This window comes from Protopterus annectens, chromosome 7.part1 (genome assembly GCF_019279795.1).
Source record: "Protopterus annectens isolate FY-2018-M chromosome 7.part1, PAN1.0, whole genome shotgun sequence".
Taxonomy (NCBI): domain Eukaryota; kingdom Metazoa; phylum Chordata; order Ceratodontiformes; family Protopteridae; genus Protopterus; species Protopterus annectens.
In genome coordinates this window covers 203,245,855-203,268,354 of record NC_056740.1, presented here as the reverse complement: position 1 = coordinate 203,268,354, position 22,500 = coordinate 203,245,855, and the positions used below count along the sequence as shown (strand labels likewise).

General features: G+C 38.4%; 1 protein-coding gene across 1 annotated transcript in view; it reads left to right on the top strand.

Annotated features, from left to right (window-relative positions):
• Positions 1-22,500, top strand: part of RASSF1 (Ras association domain family member 1) — a 1,450,617-nt gene that overhangs the window by 579,163 nt on the left and 848,954 nt on the right. The window contains exon 3 of the mRNA XM_044078648.1: positions 8,122-8,449. Coding sequence (XP_043934583.1) covers positions 8,125-8,449 — 325 coding nt within the window. The 5' untranslated portion in view covers positions 8,122-8,124. The remainder of the gene's footprint in view (positions 1-8,121; positions 8,450-22,500) is intronic.

Below are 22,500 nucleotides of genomic sequence, written 5' to 3'. Positions count from 1 at the left end.
AACAGCTCTGGGTTTGACATAGCTTTATATGTTAGGCAGAGATCACGTAGGCGATAAGCTACGGAGTAAAGCTGGAGTTTTTTGAGGCGGTCAGTGTAGGGAATTTATTTGAGGCCAGTAATCCTCTTTGTGAGGTACTTCTGTGGCCTTTCCAGCTGCTGCAGATGTCTTGTGAGGTACATTCCAAAAGGGGCATTGTACTCTATAATGGGTCTAATGAGTGTCGAGTAGAGGGGAACAATGACCTCTTTTTTTCATGGATGAGAACCCTTTTATAATGAGGTGTTCCACGTAGAAGGACTTCCTGACTACTGTGGCAATGTGGCTCTCAAAGGAGAGACTACTGTCCACCTGGGTCCCAAGGTCTCTTATCGCGCATTCGGTGTTAAGTAGATTGCTGCCTATGTGGTAGTTCATGGGTATATATAAAATACATGAAAATGTTTCTGATATTTCTAGCATATTAATAGCATATATATACATACGTACATATGTATGAATGTATATATCTGCATTTACTGATGTTGAATGGCATGGTTATCGTACATTTTTTTGAAGGTTAGTAAATGTAAAACTTTGGAAATGTTGATTTCACATTATATCTAATGTAAAGTGATTAACTGTTTTTATTTATAGGATTGTGTATTAGTGGCACTGTTTATGTGTTTATGAAGGTGTGTGTGTGTTTATGTGTGTGTTTGTGTAGTGTGTTAGTTGTGTATTGCTGGTTTTCAAGGGAATGCACTTCTAGGACCAGATTCCAAAAGAGTTGCTCTCAGTGTAAATCTGCCCTGATTTCGAAAGACTGTCTCTCGGTGTAAGTGACTTATTTTGGTGTAAGGCTTATCTATAAACAGGCTTCCAAAACACCCTCTCTAAGGCTGCTCTCAGTGTAAGTGGTCACTTACACTGAGAGCAAGTCTTTTGGAATTGGGGCCCTAATGAGGTGTCTGAATGTACACCAGTACTGCTTTGGTCTGAGCATGGTGTTTCTCTTTTATTCATGTTTGTGTGTCTGTTGAGATGATGGTACGGGTTTGCCCACTCTTCAAAAACACTTGTTTTATCTCAGTTAGGCAAATGGAGGCTGAGGAAAAGAAACCCTGGACCACAGGAAGCAGCTGGTTAACAACTCATTGATCTCCCCTTAACACATACGCACTCACACACACACACACACACACACACACACACACACACACACACACACACACACACACACACACACACACAAACATGCACTCACACACAAACAAACACACACACACACACACACACTCACACACATACAAACACACACACACACTGCTTTCAAACAGGAATAAATGAAATGTATAGCCACTTCCTCTTTCAACAAAAATAAAACAAAAATGAAATGCATGAAATATTTCATACATATTATATATATATATATATATATATATATATATATATATATATATATATATATATATATATATATATATATATATCTGTCCCTATATCTATCTATAGATATAGATTGGTAAAAATATAGAGATAGATTGATATATGGAATAACTCCAAGAAAGGCCCAGCTACACTAGTGTCTTCACTGTATGATATCTAAAACTTCCTGTAGTAGAAGTGCATGGGATATGTGCAAATTAACCCTTAAGGACATACTGGTTTATGAGTACACATGAATTTTTCCTTTTTCCTTTTGAGTCTTTACTGGTGCATTCTGGCCAATAAAGCCAAATCCCACTAGCTGTAGACATGCCATGTTTCACCCTTTTTCTGAGCTTGTTAGTAAAGTGTAAGTAGATTGTTTTGGTATATGTTGGAAAAACAGAGCTTAAGACCAAGTCTAATGTCCTTGGGTGCCTGCAAAATGTCCCAAATAACTTCCAAACCAAAGGGTAAAAATGTAACCTCAGACAAACCATTTAGTGAAAACTGTAAGAAAGACCGAGCTAAGTTTAAGTTGGTTTAAAATATTACACTGTGAAGACTCTAGCATAGACAAGTGGTGAAACAGACTGGTGGGGAAGCTGCCATCCATCCCGTGTGGAGAGTTTCATGGGTTTAACTCTCTGTTCTTTCATATTGGCACCACACTAGCTCATGTTGTTCACCAGTTCCACCACTGGCCGCAGGGCAACCACATCTTAATCTATTAACTCCACACACACCCAACTTGGCATCAAACTTTGCTAGAGCTTATTAGCTGATGCCCAACTCTCTAGTCACCCGAAGATAGGCACGCCCATTCTTCTTGTCACTTTGTCAGCCACCCGAGCCACTAATGAAACTCTGGTCTTAGTGAAGCCTTTATGTCTTCATACCACCAGAGTGACTAACTGGTACCTAAATATTGGTATGGCAATGTCTTAGATAATCACTGACATAGAGATTCTTATGAATTAGCTGCTGTCTACTGCAGCAGTTATCCATTTTCTGCTTTTGTGGAACCCACCTTTATTCTGTAAGACTGCAATATTGTACTTTGGTGGACATATTGCAAAATACATTTGATTACTGGTGACATCACTTATGCCCTGAGATTTTATCTTGAACTGATACTGTCAAGCCTTCCCACCCATAAGAAAGCATCCATTAACTGCTGAAAACTTCCTTTCAACTGGTTCTGAGTTGTGACCCCAGCTAGAAAAACAGTTTGCTGTGTACCAAGGATACAGTATTTTTTTATTCATTCAGGAGAAAGAAATTATGGAAGGCCATTGATAGTGATTCAGAGAATCTGTGCAGTGCAGAAGTGCAACAGTTTCTGGCAGACTGCTGACAATTATGGGAAGAGGTTTTACAAGCAAGATGTTAAAGTCAACCTCCCCCAACATGTCCGGCTTATGTTTTTTGGGTTATATTTTAGAGTTCTGAAAGCCCTGCAAGAAGATGGATGCACACATCCATGACGCGACACATCCATGTATGTGTGCATGTATACATAAATGCCTAACTGCATATGTTTGCATGTACACTTCCAGGATTCATCCATCTAAACATGTATGAATCCATATCCATTGCAGACAAGCCTTAACCATCCCATAATAGATAATTATATATTACCCCTAATGAGAATAACTGGGATAATACCATAGATAATTTGAGGGGACCCATCCTTGGGATAAAGCATTTAGGAGCTGCCTCTGTCTATTAGCAATACAAGGGGCAGTCCTGGGGTAAATTTTCTGTTTCCCATCCTTATATCTAAGTTGCGCTTGAAAATGGACAGGGGTGAACTTTGTTTTATGTGGATGGAGAGAATGTTCCACAGTAGCTGTATCCTCTGCAGGATATACCTGTCCCTCCAAAATATTCTGGTGATGCTGCAGAATGGGTTTAGATCCCAATTCTAAGTATTTCTGATGTCACTTGACTTGCTGATGTGCAGTAAATTCATCAGTAATGAGTTGGAGGATGACTTGTATGGCAGACACAGGCCACCTGTTACAGTCTGTATGGTACAAATTATAGTGACAGAACTTTAAGTGGGTCCATGTAGAACATGTTGATTATGTGTTGTATCATTTTAGTAAGGCATCTCTGTGGGTATTCCAGTTGCTGCACGTGTCTGGACAAATACATGCTATTGGTGGCATTATATTAAATGATTGGCCTAATTAGGTATGAGTAAAGGGAGACAGTGACATCCCTAGATCTAGACACAATCCCTTTGTTTATAAGCTGTGTAATATAGAAGAACTTTCTTATAAAAATGGACACATTTGTCAAAATTTAGGTCACTGTCCACAGAAGTTCCCAAATTCTGAACAACTGGCTCAACTCTTAGGGGTGTATTGTCAATATGGTAGTTCCCCTGTGTGATGCCCACTACTGCTAGCAATATATGATGGCCACCAATATGTGATGTCCCTATGCTGGACCAGTAATCAAGGAGCCTGAATCCTCACCACTGACACTGGAAAGGGATGTGCACTTGGAATACAAATAGATACACTCAGTATTTCCAGATGCAGACTTCTCTGCATCAGCACAATTTCCCTTAAGAGCACACAGGGAACACACTCAGCCCGGGGTTTGAATATCTCTATATCTGTCTCCCTCCAGGTTCCCAGTAAGACTCCTCATTGGTACAGCTGTAGGGATAGGTCCTCAGCAGAGTGACCGAGTCATGTCCTCTAGCACCCTCTCTGTGAACCCAGTGCTTCGTGTCCCTGCCCCAAGTAGCTGACACACACTCTTTAAGATTTAATTTTCACACACACACACACATACCTGGAAAAAGCTGGCACAGATTATTCGATCTACCTGCTTTGCCCAGATGATAAGGTAGATTCACTGCCAACAATCAGTTACTACAAGGCTCTTACAATGGATATCTAATTATACGGTGAAATATTAATACTAATACAAATGATACTAGTTGACCAAGACAACTAGGCCACAACTTGTTTTCTTTTTCCTCCATATAACAGCCATCACTCAAAGTCTTCTTCAAAATATTCTATCACCCACAAATCAACTACCCCCACTATTAACCCCCTACCAACAGAGTTAACAGCACCCACCAGCTACTTAGACTAATGCAATAAAAACTAAAATGTTAAAACACATATGTATGCATACCCTAAGGTCTACACCTACTGTGTAAAAAAGAAAATCTGCTCATGTACTTATTCTGTATGCTTAAATTATTTTTATAGTACTGTAATATTCTCTTGTATAGACTTTGTGTCCATTATATAATCAATGCATTTTCTTTTATATACTTCAAATACCTGTATAAATTCTGCAATGTAACTGTCAATGTACATATTTCACTTTGGAGCTTTTCTCCCTGGGCCTCTGCTGAAAATGGGCTACCACCAAGATGGACTATCCCAGTAAACAAATGTAAAAGAAATAAATAAAAATAAATTCTGGAATGGCCCACACAGTGTCACCAAATAAATATAAGTACTCTCAAAGGTGAGATATTTTCTACAAGAACCAGCCACAATAAACATTTTAAATGTATTTAATAATAAATAATAAAATAACATGAAGATATTGAATATGTATTGACAGTAAACCACAGAGTTCAGATCACAGGAAATATTGAAAAGAACATTGATGGACAGACTCAGACAAATAAAGAAAAAGAATATCTAAACTAAGCTTCACTATATTCCTGACTAATCTAAAAGAATTACTTTTCCCTAGTTAAGTTACTTACTACCGCAAGCCAATATGCTGTGGGTGAGAGTCTTGCTAGTCAGGTTCCCCAAAACAGAATACTCAATACTCTGAGATTTCTCTTTGTAATATCTAAATATATATTTTCTAAGAAGGCTGACAGAATGACCTCATCTAGTCTCATGACTCAAGTTCTCGCAGTATTCCCCTTTGAAGCTGAGTCAAGAATTTAGTATACACAGCTACAATACACATCTGAATGTTTATGGCAGTACCTGGGGTTCCCCTCTTTTTACTGAGCTAATGAACAAAGGCTTTTCCTCAGACCTAAAGTATTCAGCACTGTGGTGTGCCTTTTAATGGTTTAACAGTTCATTTACATAGCCCATATTTTTCTTAAAGTAAGTTAACTGGTTAACCTCTGCTGCGCTAGTATCCTCTATTAAAACATATACATTTAATTCAGTTACAATAATACATATACATTTCTTTTCTTTCCAGCAGGGTGCACTGTCAATACATTTTAACATAAGCAAACCTCATAAATACATTCTCAGCACAAGCATCAGTACAAATTAGTTTCATATACAAATGACATACAGTTTTAATATATTTGTAACACAAGCATCTTATATAAATCAGTTTGATATTCAAAGGGCAAAACTCCAGCTGGTTATGCTGGCACTGGCCCATATCATCACACCCTGGAGTAGATGTCTTCCCAAAGAATGCAATAATGCATTTCTTGGCATTTAGTTTCAGTCCATGAATTTGGCACCAGTTATTAATTTGAGACAAACCTTCCTGCAGGATGTCGAAGTCATTTGGGGATTCAATGACGGTTCCTAGCTTGCAGTCATCTGCAAACGTAGTCAGCCAGAGACCTTAGGTGCTGGCTTTTACATCATAAAACTAGATGCCAAGCAAGAGAGGTCCCAACACAAAATCCTGGGGGACTCCACTAGTGACTGGTCTCTTTGTGGAGATAACGTCCCCGTTTTGACTATCTGCTTCCTATCTGTGAGCCATTTGGCAATCTAGTGGGTGACACAGGGGGTTATTCACAGTTTATTTAGCTTTTCTACTATGCCTGATTGTGGAATTGTGTCAAAAGCTTTGGCTAGGTTGAGGTAGGTGGTGTGTACCATTTTGGCTTCATCCATTGCTTTTGTCACCTTCTGAAAAAAATCTGCCATGTCGAGTAAGCATGACCTGCCCTTGACGAATCCAAACTGAGATGGGTCCAATGTTTGGAGGTTCCCTATGTCCTGATTGATTAATTCCATGATAAATCTTTCAGTGGCTTTGCATATGAGGCTGGTTAGACTTTTGGGCCTGTAATTGCCTGGGTCTATGGAAAATCCTCCTCATGCTGGGTAATGAGTGTAGCTATTCTGTATTCACATGGTACAAAACCTGTATGGAGGCTGAGACTGAACAGTGTTGTTAGGTGTGTTGCTAATTCATGCTTCATGCTATTTAAGATGCATCCATGGATATTGTCAGGACTCATCAATGCAGTATTCTAGCTTTTGATAGCAGTTTTAGGACTTGGTCTTGTGTAATAGTTGGAGGCAAACCAGTTTCAGATATATCTTGAGGGACAGCTGGTGAGGACGGAGAGGTAAAGTTAGTGCTAAATTTATTTGCCAGTAGGTTTGCTGCATCTTCAGCCTCAGTATAGGTAACATTTTTTCTGTAGAAAAACTCTCACTCACAATTAGTCCAATGCATTGCTGCATTGTGCTTTTGAGCTTAAGAACTTAACTAAAAAAATACCTTGTGACTGTCTTTGGCTTTGATAGCTGTTCTTACCTTAAACTTGGCTTTGGTGAATTTTATTAAGCTCACGAGTTGTTTGTTTATTTTACTTACAAGGGATCTAACATTCTGGGAATTGCTCTTCTTACTTTTGGTCAAAATTATTTTCCTTTTCTTATAAAGTTTGTTGATATTATGGTTCTGCCCTGAGGGTTTGTTTCTGGGGTTTGCCCTGCACTTGTTCCTATGCGGCACAGCTGTATATATGCAGCTGTTTACAGACTGGTATAGTTTGGTGGTGTACATTTCTGTGTATTCAGTGGATTTAACTGGATTTGATGGGGATTTGAAACTTGCCAATGTATCACTTAGGAGTAGGTAGTTTGTCTTAAAGCAATTTCTATAGGTAGCTTTGGTGGAAGAGATCTCCAGTGGATATATACAGTGTAAGTGAGTGTCTTGTTGCTGTCAGAAAATTATACTTGAAAATAATTTCTTCTGTGGATGCAACTTTATGTTAGTAAACCTCCAACAGATTTTCATGGATAGTAGGATGTGTATGATGCCAAACTATTATCCTTTCATTTTTTGCAATTCACACATGTAGCTGTGTTGAGTTGAAATCACATCAGAAGTAAAAATCTTACGCATTTCAAAAGTGACCTTTAATATCACCACCAGAAATCCTTGCACTGACTGAGATTGTGTTTCAACCAACACAAGCATTTAGTGCATGTCCAGAATATTGCATTTGTTGTCACTGAAGCACATGATCTTTTGTAAAGTAACATAGTTTGGTTTTCTACCCTTGAGGACAGGTGTGTAGAGAATAGTTTTCTTTACTCTTTATTGAAGGTACCTGTTTTACTAGCAGTTAAAAAGAACTCCAGAATATCTACCATGGTTTTATTTTATTAAGTTATAGGTTTTGTAACATGATGCTTTTTTTTGTACAAGCTGGAAATTTCTGTGCTTTTTAAGTGCTAAGAAGTTACACTCTCTATCTTGTACAAGGAGAGGGGGGTATGGCTTATTCTCTGGCACATAGTGTACAATTCTAAAAATCCTGGCTACTGCTTAGATTTAGATAAGAAAATAATCACTTTGGGTGCTTATTTCTGTGTTAGTGAAATTAGGCTGTATTATTTTCATAATGGTTTTGCAGCATGACTAACTGAATTTTCTCTGTCTTTGTCTGTCTGTCTGTCATTCTCCTAACCCCGATTCTGTCCCTTCCCAAAGGACATGGCATTAAAAAGAGGCCTGGACCCTGAGCTTATTGAGCTGCGGGATCTGAATGAGAAAAACAACATAGACCTGAGCAAGAGTGAAGAACGTGGAACTCGACTAGAGAGAGCCAATGCACTTCGGATTACCCCAGGAAAGGTGCCAGACATCCTGAATCGGGTCAGGAAGAAGCGAATTTTTGCCAGTGGAAATGATCCCAAACTGACAGAAGAATTAGGAGAGGGTCATGATTTCCAGCCTTACACTCAGACTCAGCCTTCTTGGTGTGACCTCTGTGGGGAATTCATCTGGGGAATCTTTCGACAAAGTCTTCAGTGCACAAGTAAGGATTCCTGGAATAAAAATTATTGATGCTGTCTGAATTATTCTTGCTGATGATTTCTGGTCTGCAGCTAATGACATAGTAAAGTCAGAAGATGTCAATTTAAGCATATTTTAGCTACTTTCTAAACTTGCTTTTAATAGGTTTTGCACTGATAACATAAACATGTACACAGCATATCGCCGGCTAGTGATGTCAGACTGTCACTGAATATTTCTGCTGAGAGAAATTAAGTGTTAAAATCGTTTCATATGGAAGTGATTTGTTCTTTTATCTTGAGGGTTTTCTTGATTGTGGGCCTATATAACACAGCAGTCCCAGTTTTATGATTGAAATTCTTGCAAGTTTATTAATTCTTTATAACCACTTGTCCAGTTTTGTACTACTGACAATGTATTAGTGGATATCATATGTAGCCTGGGTGGGTTTGGCAAGTACAACATTTCAGCACTGCACAATTTCAAAGCTATAACATGTTAGTGGAGTAACAATGTGTAAACGTTTACAAAAGGGTGCCAAAATATTTAGTTGTGTGATTTTAAAACAATCATTAAAACTTATGTACGCAGTACGAGGAGTGATTGCCATGATTATACTCTGAAACCAGTGAAAAAAATAAGTTTGTTAAGTATCTTTCAGTGAAAAAAAAATAAGCTTATTAAGTACCTTTCAGAAGTCCCTAGTGTGGGACGCAGTCTTAGCAGTGCTTAGAGATGCTGAAGAAAAACTTGTTAAGCACATCTACATGCACTTAAGATTGAGTCTCACTCTGAGGACTAACAGCTGACAGGGCTGACCAGCAAAGAAAGCAGCAGAAAGCAAAATAGCTTTAAAAGTTGTTAGATACTTCTCTCTGCCATACTTATAAACAAAAAGTGACAGAAATAAACAAAAAGTGTGGCAGAACAAAATGTCTAACAGCTTTTAAAGCCACTTGTTCTTTAGAGAGACACTTCATTTCTGCCTGCTGTAGGCTTGACAGCACTAAGTGCTTTACTGGCTTTCATAGGCTTTGAAACCCAGTAAAACACTTTGTGCTCTTCAGCATTTGTCTCTGTAAGTGGTAGTACATGGAGCAGCTAACGTTCTATGCACTACAAAGAACTGTGAACAGGTCACCTATCATCACCCTTTACTATATGTTCTCAACATAGATACAAAGAGTCACTCTTGATGTGGATGGGTAAGGAGTGTGGATGTTGTAAAAACGCCTAGTGGGAATGAGAGTAATTGGGAGTATTTTGTGTGTGGAGTAAGTTGGTGTGATATAATGTGGTCTGACTTGAGCTGTGATTGGTGGAGGTGATGTGAGGGTGAGCTGTGAGTGCGGCTGTGAATACTATAAATGTAGAGGTAGTGGGGGCGATGGGAGTAGGGGTCAGGGCAGGGGAGCGGAGAGAGACTGAGCATTAGCAGAGCCCACCAAGACAAGAGTAAAAAGTATTACTTTACAAATCTGAACACTTTAAACAAATTCCTGAAATCTAATGGCTTACCAGCAAGCAGAATGCAATTGCTGAAGAGCACTTGTGTCCTGGTGAGAGAGTAGAAATTTAAAGATGGCTCCATGCTCAGCAGGATTCTAATATAGACTTCGTATTGGGGAGGGAGATAGCACAAGGGGTGTAAACAGGGTTGCCAGATTTCCAGCCCCCCAGGTAGGGACAAAAAAAAAAAAGAAGGTCTCTCACGGCAAGTGAAGACCAAAAAAAAAAAAAAAAAGGTCTTCACGGCAAGTGAAAAAAGTCTTTAATGCGAACACAGTTTCACATTAAAGAACAGCAGCTCTGCACTAAACACGGAGCTTCTCATGTTGCAAGTGAAGACCCAAAAAAAAAAAGTTCCACATTAAAGAACAGTAGCTCAGTAGCTCTGCACTGAGCTTCTCGTGTTTAATGCATTGCAGTTCCACATTCAACACAAGTAGCTCCGTGTTTAGCGATTTTTGATTGGCCCGTATACCGGCATATGGGCCAATCAAAAATCGGTAAACACGGAGCTTCTCGTGTTTAATGCGGAACACAAGAAGCTCCGTGTTTAGTAATTTTTGATTGGCCCGTATGCCAGGTATACGGGACAATAAAAAAAACCCCCAAAGAAAGCGGAGGCTGGCCGGGATTTAAATTGGCAGAACGGGACTCGGGATCAGGCTGCTGATCTCAGGACAGTCCCACCCAAATAGGGACGTCTGGCAACCCTGGGTGTAAACCAGGTGGAATGCAAAGAAACCAGAGAGGCAATCAGTGGAAAACTATCAGTGAAGGCCTCAGAGGGGGTAAGTAAGAATTCAAACTACCTGTAAAGTGAAGGAGAGAAGAGACAGCAAACTTTATTAAGGTTGGGAGTGTGTCTTCACATTGACTTGCTGATTAGTAACCAGTTTGTGCACAGACTAGAGTAGGGAGATACATTAGCAATGAAGGGGAATGTATAGAGATGCAAATAAATAGGTGGGCCTCCAAGTGATACAAACTAAGGCAGAAAGCCCTGAGAGGGCTGCTTGATGTTTAATTTAGTCACAGGGATCTGAATTAAATGTATACTGTCTATTGGACAGTTAGAATTACCGCATTAGCTGGGGGGGGGGGGGACACAAGGCTACAACAGTCAGTTTTATTAGCACTCTGAGAACTACTAAGAAATACTGCTAATGTAATAGCTTCACTCTCATAAACATACAAGTAGAATGCCTGGGTTGACTGACCCTGCTCTTGAGGCTCAAAATTTATATCCTTGTTTAGTTTTGCAGTACTGATTCCTTCTTATACTGTATGGGTGGAGTGGTAGCCACAGACTGCAGATTTGCTTGAGTGTGCTCAGCAAGCAGAATGTAATTGCTGAAGAGCACTTGTGTCCTGGTGGGAGACTAGAAATTTAAAGATCGTGCAAGATAGTGCAACCCTATAATTCCTATTCAGACCCCCCACCTAGTACCAACTTAAACTTTATAACCATGACTATCACATAACTAAGTCTAGTCTGTCTTCTCATAATTCTTTATAACACCACAAGTTATCACTCTAGCAATATCCTTAAACTTAGTAGCACAACACTACATTATGCATTCTCATATACAGACACCACACTTTATAATAATATCTGCCCACAATTGTTCAAGAACTACATAACGGACCAATTCAGAACTAAACACATATGCTCTCATTCCTACTCCAAAAAAACAATACTTTCTCACACTCCTCACCAAACTCCACATCTCTATCACCATTTTAACACCAGGCTCACCTTAAGTGGGGATATCCACCCCAACCCAGGCCCAAATCCATCCTGTCCAACACAAATGTCAGAACATAACAGCCCTACTATCTTCATCCCTGGGCAAATCAACAGCAGCAAAACCAACCATCTTTTAATGCTAAATATTAATATTAGAAGTAGCAGAAATAAAATACCCGAACTCCAGGCCACAATAGCACACTACTCCCCAGACATAGTTGCTTTAACAGAAACCTGGCTAAATAAAAACATAGCTAACTCAGAAGTTCTCCCTACCAGCTACAATATCATTAGACAAGACAGACAACTTTGTAAAGGGGGTGGAGCTGCCTTACTGTATAAGTCCAACTTAACTGTACATCAATTACCAAACTCCTACCCCTCCCCAATAATTGGGACATACTTATCTCTCTAATTGTGATCTATATTCCACCTGGTAATAAACCTGCTAGCTTTGAAGACTTCTTATCCTGGTGTTCTTCCACATACTCACAAGAAACCCTTATTCTGGGGGATTTCAACCTAGATTGGTTCACCTGCATATCAGAACCACCAAGTAATCTAATAAATCTCCATGGCTACCAGCAGCTAGCCCAAATTCCAACTAGATGTGATAAAAAGTCTAAAAGGGAATCCATCCATGACTGGGTCCTAACTAACAACTCCACATTGTACCCCCACGCAGACCGTCTCCCAGACACCTTAAGTGACCACAACATAATATACTTTATATGTAGTAGAACAAGCATACGCAAAACCACTAACTATATATCCACTAGAAACACAAAAAAGTTCTCTCCTGAGGTCCTCAATACTTTACTCTGTAACTCTGACTGGACCCCCCTAAAAACCCACCCACTTGACCAGGCTGTAGCATATTTCAACAAAACATTTCTACAACACTTAGACACTGTCGCTCCATTGCACAAAATCAAGGTTAGAACCTCTACAAACCCCTGGCTCAGTAAAGAAACCAAACAAATCCTCAAGTCCAGAGACACTTCCTGGCTTTACTATCAAAAAAACAAAGAAACATAAAGTCTAACTAAGTACCAAGAACTGCGCAACCGTGCAAAAAAATGCATTACGCTGGACAAAAAATCCTACTACACGACATTTTAAACTAAATACCAACACAACCCTTAAAAATTTTGGAAAAATGTAAACCAGCTACTAAAACCCACCCAAAAGGCTACCCCCAAACCAACCACCCCTGACACTAAAGTTCCCATCGAAACACAGTTCATCTCCCACTTTGTGAACTCAATTCTATCCTTAGTATCACAGGACAGTTCCTTCCTCACTATCCCCCCCAACACAAATAACACTAATACAACCTTTACCCTCAAAACAGTTTCCACCACTTCAATCAAAAGCATGCTCTCCAAACTAAAAACCTCAACAGCAGCCAACCTACTCCCCAGCTATTTCTTGAAACTCACAGCAGATGCTATTGCTATCCCCATCTCCACTCTCATAAACAGATCAATTGTTGAAAACTATGTGCCCAAACTCTGGAAAATATCCTATGTTACACCCATACATAAAGGCAGGACCTCCACTGAACTTAATAACTACAGACCCATTGCTTTACTCTCCCCCCTGGCCAAAATCCTAGAAAAATGCATCCATACCCAGATGCTAAAATATTTCCTAGACAGCAACATCCTGTCACCTACTCAGCATGGTTTCAGACCTGCCCATAGTACCACTACAGACCTCCTCTGCTTCACAGACACAGTAAACCATCTCAAAAATGAAGGCCTGCAGGTGTCAACTCTTTTTTTGGATATGTCCAAAGCATTTGACACAGTCTCGCACCAAATCCTGCTAAACAAACTAAACCAATATCACCTATCAAATTCTACTCTTACTTGGTTCCAAAGCTACTTAACTGACAGGTACCAAGCAGTGAAATGGGAAAATTCTCTCTCTCCTCAGCTGCCCATAACTATAGAAGTCCCACAGGGTTCTGTCTTAGGACCACTACTGTTCACAGTCTTCACAAATGACCTCCATACCTCCACACATCATGCATCTATCATTCAGTATGCAGATGACACTACTAATCTGTGCTGCACAAAACATTCCCACCCTCCTGCAAACAACTCAACTAGCATTCTCTGACGTTGAAAACTACCTTACCAAAGCCCAACTTATCCTCAAGCCAAAGAAAACTCAGCTTATGATTGTAACCAGCTCTAACAAAAACACTGATAACAGTCAATTCACTATCCACTCCACAAATGGTACTCCAATCGCTCCAGTGGCACAGGCTAAGCTATTAGGAATAACCATAGACTCCCACCTAAAATTTGATAGTCATCTCAACTTAACTATTAAAAAAGTACATGCCAGACTGGGGTCACTCTACCTTATCAAACCATTTCTTACCAACAACACAAGATCAGCCATTGCTCGGTCCCAACTTCTATCCACCCTACTCTATGCATCTCCCATTCTGACTGATCTCAAAAAAACTGAACTAAGCAAAATGGAAGCCTGCTATAACAGAATTGCCTGCTTTGCTGCAAATTGCTCATATAGAACTCATCACTGTAATGCTTTGAGACAGCTCTATTACCTCCCCAATAAGTGTCCTGCTCTCAAAAACCTAGTACATCACTCAGCCAAAAGGCCTGTTAGATCATCAAGCAAACTACTACTAGAAGTTACCAACAGCTACAATAGCTTTGGAGATGCACTATATAGTAGTTCAATGGCTAAAAAATGGAACTCTGTCCCCACTAGCATTCCAAACACATCATCCAAAGCCTCCTTTAAAGACCTCATCAGGCAACATCTCAAGCAAAGTTGGCAGTGCCATGATTGCTCCCCAGGCTAGTGAAAGCAGATATGGTACACATACTAAACCTTGAGTACTTGATAATAGTTTTAAGTCTTACTCACAAACATTGGCTAATCTACAATGTATGTACTGTACCTGTGTACTATGTATGTATACTACCTATGTTCCAAATGTCAGCTGTACACCACAAATCTATTAATTACCTTTATTTTTTAATTAATATTTTTTGTTTGTTCTCTCCACTGTAACTGTTGATGTGCCACATACCACTGTAAAAACATGTCTTTTGTAATTTGTGTGTATACTGATCATGTCTAAATAACTAAATGTATCTGTAATTTTTCTATGTGGAGCTTTTCTTCCTGGGCCTCTGCTGAAAAAGGGCCTTTTTGGCTCAGTCAGACACTCCTGGTTAACAAATGTAAAATAAATAAAATAAAATGTGAATTTCATGGAATCCATGTCCCAAACAGATAGTATGATGATTATGAGCATAGACCTGGTCATGATACTCTGTTTATGTATATGTGTATACTCTGTGTGACATATGTACACACACACACATAAATATGCATGTATGTTTGTATAAAGCAGATATAGATATATGTATGTGTGTGTATGATATATGTGTGCATATTTACAAGCACAAGTGTGCGTGTGTGTGTGTGTGTGCGTGTGTGCGTGTATGTGTTCGCACCATTTCGTCGAACATCTGTTTAGTGAATGCGAGGGGTGGTGCTTAATACCAAAGTAATACATAGTCAGTCAAAATGTCAAGTGAATGTTTCATTGAAACATGTGTGTGGGGGTTGGAGGGGGTGAGAGTGTTTGTGCATGTATGTGAGAGTCAGAGTTAGGATCGGGGATAGGTTTTACAGTATATGTTTGTGTTGTTAGTGCATGTTTAAAACCAACAACAAGAACACACTCCAAACCAGGAAAAGTAGAAAAATGAACCAAAAGACAAGTGGCAGGACGATAGATCCTCTTTATTAAAACACACTTTGGCACTTTTGTCAATGGTATAAATGACTTCTTCAGAAGTTGTTAGTGCGTGTTTGTGTGTCTGACTGTGTCTTTTGTAGTGGAAGCATTAAAGGAAGGTTTTTACTGAGGTATGTTGTAAGGTTAAGGTTGGGGAGGGGGCAGCATTAGGGTTAGGGTTAACACCCATTACCAAGATGGTGCAGAAGGGGTGGGGTCTGACCCACTATTTTACTGACCTTTCTGAATTTTTTTTCTGAAGTTTTGTGCCTGTCATAAATTTACGTGCCTCCAGGAGTGATTAGCTTGTCGTAGGTGCACCTCTGTAGTACAGAAACAGCTCACAAGACATTGTATCGCATACAAACTTCTTTACAAGTACATAACACCTCTAAAGTCATATATATTTTTTAAGGATAAAAATCTATGTTTTACTTTTTTTTGTTGAATTATCCAGTAATAATAACTGTAAGATCTGCATTTCTTAAAAACCTAATCTGTGTATTGTGATATTATTTTTTTTCAGCTTTACTTGCTGTTCAGAGACTATAAATTTTATCCATTTATTACAACTGATATAAAAAGGAACATCTTTGATTTTTTGTGTTCCTTTTTATATCAAAATTGATTTTTACTGCCAGTTTTTGTGAATTTACAAAGTTGCCTACACAGTTATATTTATAGTAAGAGAATTCATAGTTTTATAAGTAAAAACAGATCAGATTTTTGTTATGCTGTCCTTGTTGTAGCCTGCAAAACATTGCATGTTTCTATAAATTAGATATGTAAGGGCTTTAAAAGAAAATTCCTTTATTGCTGCTATGTAAAAACTTGTTCTTATTTTTTTCATAGAAGACTCACTGCTTTAAATTAAAATGAATATCTTACAACTGACAAAATTTAGGAGAAAAAGTTAAACAAGATGTCAGTACAAATTACAGTGTTCTTTACTCCAAAGTTGTATAACACAGACAACAGTCACCAGACCCCCCCCCCCCCCTTTCACTTGCTGTCCACTTAGCACCAAGGCCCTATAACAATGCAGAGCAGTATCTTATACAGAACATTATGATTGGATCCTTGATCATAGCTAGCTTATTGTATATCTGAGAAGTCAATGACAGGTAATTCATCATTCTTGGTTATTAGTTACTTATGAATTTTGTGGCTTTCTCTATAAATTTGTCATGACATTTAAGGAAATGTATACACCTGTGTGGTAAAACTGGCAGTTGAAAATGTGATGAAAGGAATTTATTCATGCTTTCAGACCTTCTGAATGGTTTCCCTTTGCACTGGCAGTAGCCTGACCAGCATCAGTTGTATTTTAACCTTTAATTAGAAACTTCACAGCAAGCTGAAATGTGTTCAGTTAAAACAAATGTATTTCTCACTTCATCATCTCTCAACAAGGCCCATCTGAGCTCCCAAGGTGAAGCTTGCCATCCCTTTTGGGAATGCATACTGGTTATGGAGGGGGAAAACCTGATTATAATTCTTTGCAATATATGGAGCTTTAGCTGTCATGATAGATTACCATTTACAAAGAAAAAATATAGGAACTCAAAGTGTTTTTCATACCTCTCAACTGTACAGATTTTTGCAGAATGTCCAGATTTTTGCCTCATATCTTTGGTCTGTTTTTCATAAAACTGTGTTTTCTGGCAAATTAATGGGAAATTATTAAAGATCGAAGTTATAAAATAGTGAAAAACATTTTAATTTTAGACTTTGTACCGTTCAGAAACTTCATGCTAATGTAAAACCTGTTATTCTATCAAATTTCTAAGTGTTAAAGAGCAATAGTTAAAAATTGTCACTATTTTTGGGCATTGTCCAGATTTCTGGCTCTAAGAGGTTGAGAGGTATGTGTTTGATAGCTTTGAAAGGTAAAACACACTTAGGGTTGCCTCACATACAGTGGTTTATCTGTCAGTAACCAACAATATTAATAATGATTAATGATGACTCTCCTAACACTTTTAAGTTTTTGTGTGTGTTAGCATTAAGTGTATTACAGCTTTCACTGATGTCAGGTTCCTCTTACCGAGTTCTGTGGTGGATTCTAAGTGGCAGCTTAAGGCCTGATAATACTTTAAAAAGTGCGTAATAACCATGTGATACATAGAGCCCTGGGATTATCTTCAAACTCAAGAAGACCACTTTGCTTAACATCTTTCTGACCTGAGAATAAAGTTTTGTTTCAACTCTGTTTTTCTCTCTTCTCATGGTAGAGTATTAACAACATCCACCATAAAGCAATGTTATAAACCCAAATCACCTGTAAAAGCTGTAATAAATGTGCTGCAATATTAGAGGATCACGCATGCACTTTACTTATGGTTGCAACTTGTGAGACAGTGCAAAGTATATTACATATTTCAAACCTATAAGACACTTTGAGATCCTACAGTTTCATTTTTTCTTTTTCTTTCCATATCTCATAGTATAATGCAGCAGTTAAAGCTCCATGCACTATGAAGAGTTGTGTGACAGCACTGAGTATCAGTTTTTGGAACTGTAATTACTTTTTTTCTCTCCCTCCCTCTCACTTTCTTGTTCTATGTATCTTTATAACTGATAGTACACGAAGCAGGAAATGTTCCATGTACTCCAAAAACTATGATTGGGTCTCTCTTATCATAAACAGGTAATTATATATTAAATGGATTTCAGAATTCACCTCTAATTCACTCTGCTCTTCAGTTGAATATATTGGCATCCATTTCTTAAAAGTACAGCTACTTGGTTACAATTGGAGATCCAATTGTAATCCTCTGTGTCATGCACTTTTCTGATGCATACTTTCTTGATGTCACAATAATGCATAACACGGCTATTTTGGCCTGATTTCTTAAAATAATTACCACAAGTCATATTTTATAGATGATTTGTGTTACAGTTGATGGAGTAGTTTGCCACTTAGCCTTCTTAATAGCATGTCCATTCATCAAACTTGGGGGTGGGTTTCATAGGTTGTATAATGAGTTTGGTAGTACAACTAAGCCTGGTAAGGTCATTGCATTGACTGTATCCTTAATGTCCTTCTTAGTTGTAGAGGGAAGAGCCTTAAAATATAAGAGTACTTGGGAAAGAGATACTCTTCCTTAATTCAAGTACTGACACAGAGCAAATCATTTTCTATGCTAAGTGGATTATACTGCATGATCTCAGCAGTTATTTTAAGATCTTTGCCTAACAAAGTATGTTTATGTTAGTTGTATGCTCTGTCAAACATTTTATTAAGAAATGTAGGGGTAGAGTGTACATTGAACTATATTTTAAGTTTCACATATAGTGTTTAACACTTACATATTATCTGCTATATCAGCAGGCAAATGGTCAAATGATCTTTCCAACTGACCGGCAGAAAGTGAAATTCATCTTTCATCTGTTTTACTATTTATCATAACGCTTACCTTATATAAAAGATAAATGTGGGTGTTAGTCTATCTCTGGCTCATTTGATGGTCACAGCACCCAAACCAAAGATCATCTACTCCTATTTATTACCAGTTTTGGAAGTCTGTATAGGTTTGCATGTTTTATAAAATCAAATTTTGCTGGAGTTAAAAAAAGGCATTTCTTGTGAAAACCAACTTTAGCTGTTGCAGAGCAGTTTGTGTACTTGCCAGCTAGTATTGGTACTGCTGAAACAGTGTGTAACACAAAGCTGTGCAAGTATTGCTATTGTACTCAGGCAAGGACAGTACACGTGTGGCCACAACATAAAGTAATGTCAGTTTGCAAAAGTGCTCTCCAATCTATTCATTTCTACAGGTGAAATATTTTGTGTCCACCTTTTGTGGCCTGTCTGTTGCTTGTCTAGGGCTATTTTATTGACATATAGCAAAAGGATGGTTTATCAGCCATATAACCAAGATGCAAGGATACACTGTTAATGTCAACAGCTAGAGTAAGTAACAGCCCCTTATATAAAGTCTGCTAGGGAGTCACCTGCAATTTTAGCACCCTCTGTCAGCTATAGAAAAGAATAAACAGTGATAAGCTATAGTAAGCGTTCATCCATCATGACAACTTTTGTGGCAGTATGGGCAGCTGTGGAATTATTGAGTATAGCTAATGTTTTGGGCAGGGTTATATTTATGCAATCTAGAAACGTATTTTTCTTGAGTAATGAGAGGGGGTGTTGTCAAGTGGTATCCCTTTCTGCTTAACTAAATGTGTACTTTATGGAAATGTGAGTTTCCAAGAGGACAGCAACAGTGTGGCAAGCTTTTTAGTCTTTGTCTTTTACTTAAGCTGTTGATCCCATGAACACTAAAGCAAATAAATATATAATTGATGCTTATAAACTGAAGAATGCCAAAGACAAACTTGTTAACAGTGGCCATGTTTTATATAGTAATTGGGTTGAGGGATTTGCATAATGGTTAAGGTGTTTACCTTACGGCCACCGGGTTTGATTCTCACTTTTGGGAAGCATGGATAGATGAAAAAGACTTCCCGAGTCATTAGCCTAGTAATACCCTGTGAACCTAATGAAAGCATGTCTGTTCAGGACTGGATAGGTACTAGCAAACAATGTAATTTCTAGCAGTGAAGTTTGAAGTAAAATGTAACAGTAGATAGACACAGATGTATGTCTTGTAAAACATGCAATGAGGAACAACAAAAATATGCTTACTATATGGTTTGTTCAACTTGATAAAGACTGTAGTCATATGTTATATTTGCACATAGTTTCTAGAGCAACAGGAGTTAGAGTCCAAGGACAACACATAAAGTTTCATTGATTATTACCTTGTGTGTCCAAGTAAATACAATGAATGTGTAAATATCGTGTTGAAAATTCCATGCTTGCAGATTAGAGTTTGTGTTGATTATGGTATGAGTATATAATTAATGTATTAAATTTCCTCTGCAGTAAGTATATAACCACACATAACTACATTTATTTAGTTATGTAATTAACATTTGTTTAACAGGCTGGTAGTCCAATTTAGGATTATGGTCTGTTTGTAGGGGTGATCAAGGTAACTTTTCTGAACCAGGATTTTTATTAATCAAGATTCCGAGTTTTTTCTACCATTTAGAGCCATAACCTGTGAACCACACATTAGTAAACACATGTTGTTGGGAGGGTGGCCTAATAGTTAAGGTGTTTGCCTTACAAACGCAAAGTGCAGGGTTTGAGTCTCACAAGGGATAATTGGCTAGGCTTAAAATGGCTCGTAAGAGCAGTTAGCTTAGTACTAACCTATTTATTTTACCTATTAACCTGGGTGAGGACGAAAGACTGTCAGGAATATAATCAGTCCAGAGGTTTTTCAACAAAATCTACATTTGAAATGAAAGCTTCTCATTTATATGAATACCATATGTGCCTACGCATTGCTGTCTTCTCCTACTAACAGCAGAATAGTCAAATAGTCAAGAAAGCACTTAATTGAGACCTTGTTTTTCTTTATTCTTGTGCTTATATGCAAAAGAAGATGAAGAGCAACAACATATGTTTACTAATGTGTGGTTCACTGGTTCATTTCTCAGCTAGGGTGCCTTCTGTGTGGAGTCTGCATGTCTCCCCATATTCACGTGAGTTTCCTCCAGGTGCTTTAGCTTCCTCCCACATTCCAAAGACATGCAGTAAGTGGATTAGACACTCTAAATTGGCCATAGGTAAGTGTCCATGTGAGTGTGTTGTATTAATAACAACCCTGGTAGGGCTAGCCACCTGGCAGTATGAATCATGGCTTTAGATTATTGTCACTGTTGGAACACCACCCTCCCGTGGATGAATTCTGCTCCCCTGGATGACCCTCACCTGCATGGTTATAGAGCACTCAGCACTACAGAGGAATGAATGGGCTGTAGTCCAAATGGGGGAGGCTAAATGGTTTGCAGGCACAGGAGCAAAACCACCTAGAAAAAATTGACTGGTATCTTGTCCAGGGCTGGTTCTATGCCTTAGTCCTCTTTCTTGCCAGCATAGGACATGGCTTCCCCATTACTCTGAATAGGTTTTGTAATTTGTATTTGAAAAACCTGAGGGTTACAGTTGTTAGATTATGTCAGTCTTTTTAAGCACAGCTTTATTATTCTTTACAAAATGCACGTCAGGATAAATCATGTGAACATTATTAATATTTTAACTCAGATTTTAGAATCTTGTCCATGATTATTTTCAGCACTGCCCTTAATTCCTCGACTAAGAGGTTGAGAGCTGTAGTTATCAGACCTAGTCCTAACAGATAAATAGTATACAGTACACACTTTAATTTGCAAATTAGAAATATAACTTATACAGTGTTGAATGTCTGATGTGCACAGAGAAGAGTGCCATTATTTGCTGACATAAATCTTGTGTCTTTCATCCTTATCTGTGCCCTCGTTAATGGAGAATCTTGTACTGCCTGCTTTCATGGGCTAATCTTCTTGGCACCTTCCTTAGATTCATGAGACATTTAAATACAGACTTGAGTTATTACGTACTTAAGCTTATTAGGCAGACTTACCAGGACTGGAGACCTTTTTAAAGCAACCTTGGAGCACAGGATATTCATTAATTCAAGGGTACATGATAAGCAAACAAGAAGCGACAGATTTAAACCCAGGTTTCTAGCTATGCTTCCCAGCATCTTAACTAGTTTTCTCCTCTGCCATGTTTTTCCTGCTTTTCATATTGTCTAGTAAAGCATGCATATTTAAATTATTCACGTGTACACATTCCACTTCCTGTACAAATCACATGCATTTGTTTAACTTTTTACAACATCCATGTATTATTTTAATTGACAGCAATTGGTCATCTTACTCATCATTTTATTGACATCCTTATAGTAACATCTGTTCTGTGCCTTCCCTGAGATGCAGTCTAAAAATAAATGAATTTGCTGTTCCACCTAGGACCTTACCTGTGGGCTTTACAGTGACAATAGTGAGTCCTTTCCTTTGCTTTAGTACTATATCAGGTCATTGTAGAAGTTAACTGGCCCTGACAGCTCCTTTTATCTCTTTATTAGTCTGTTTATTTATTTATTCATTTACACATCTGTTAACCAAA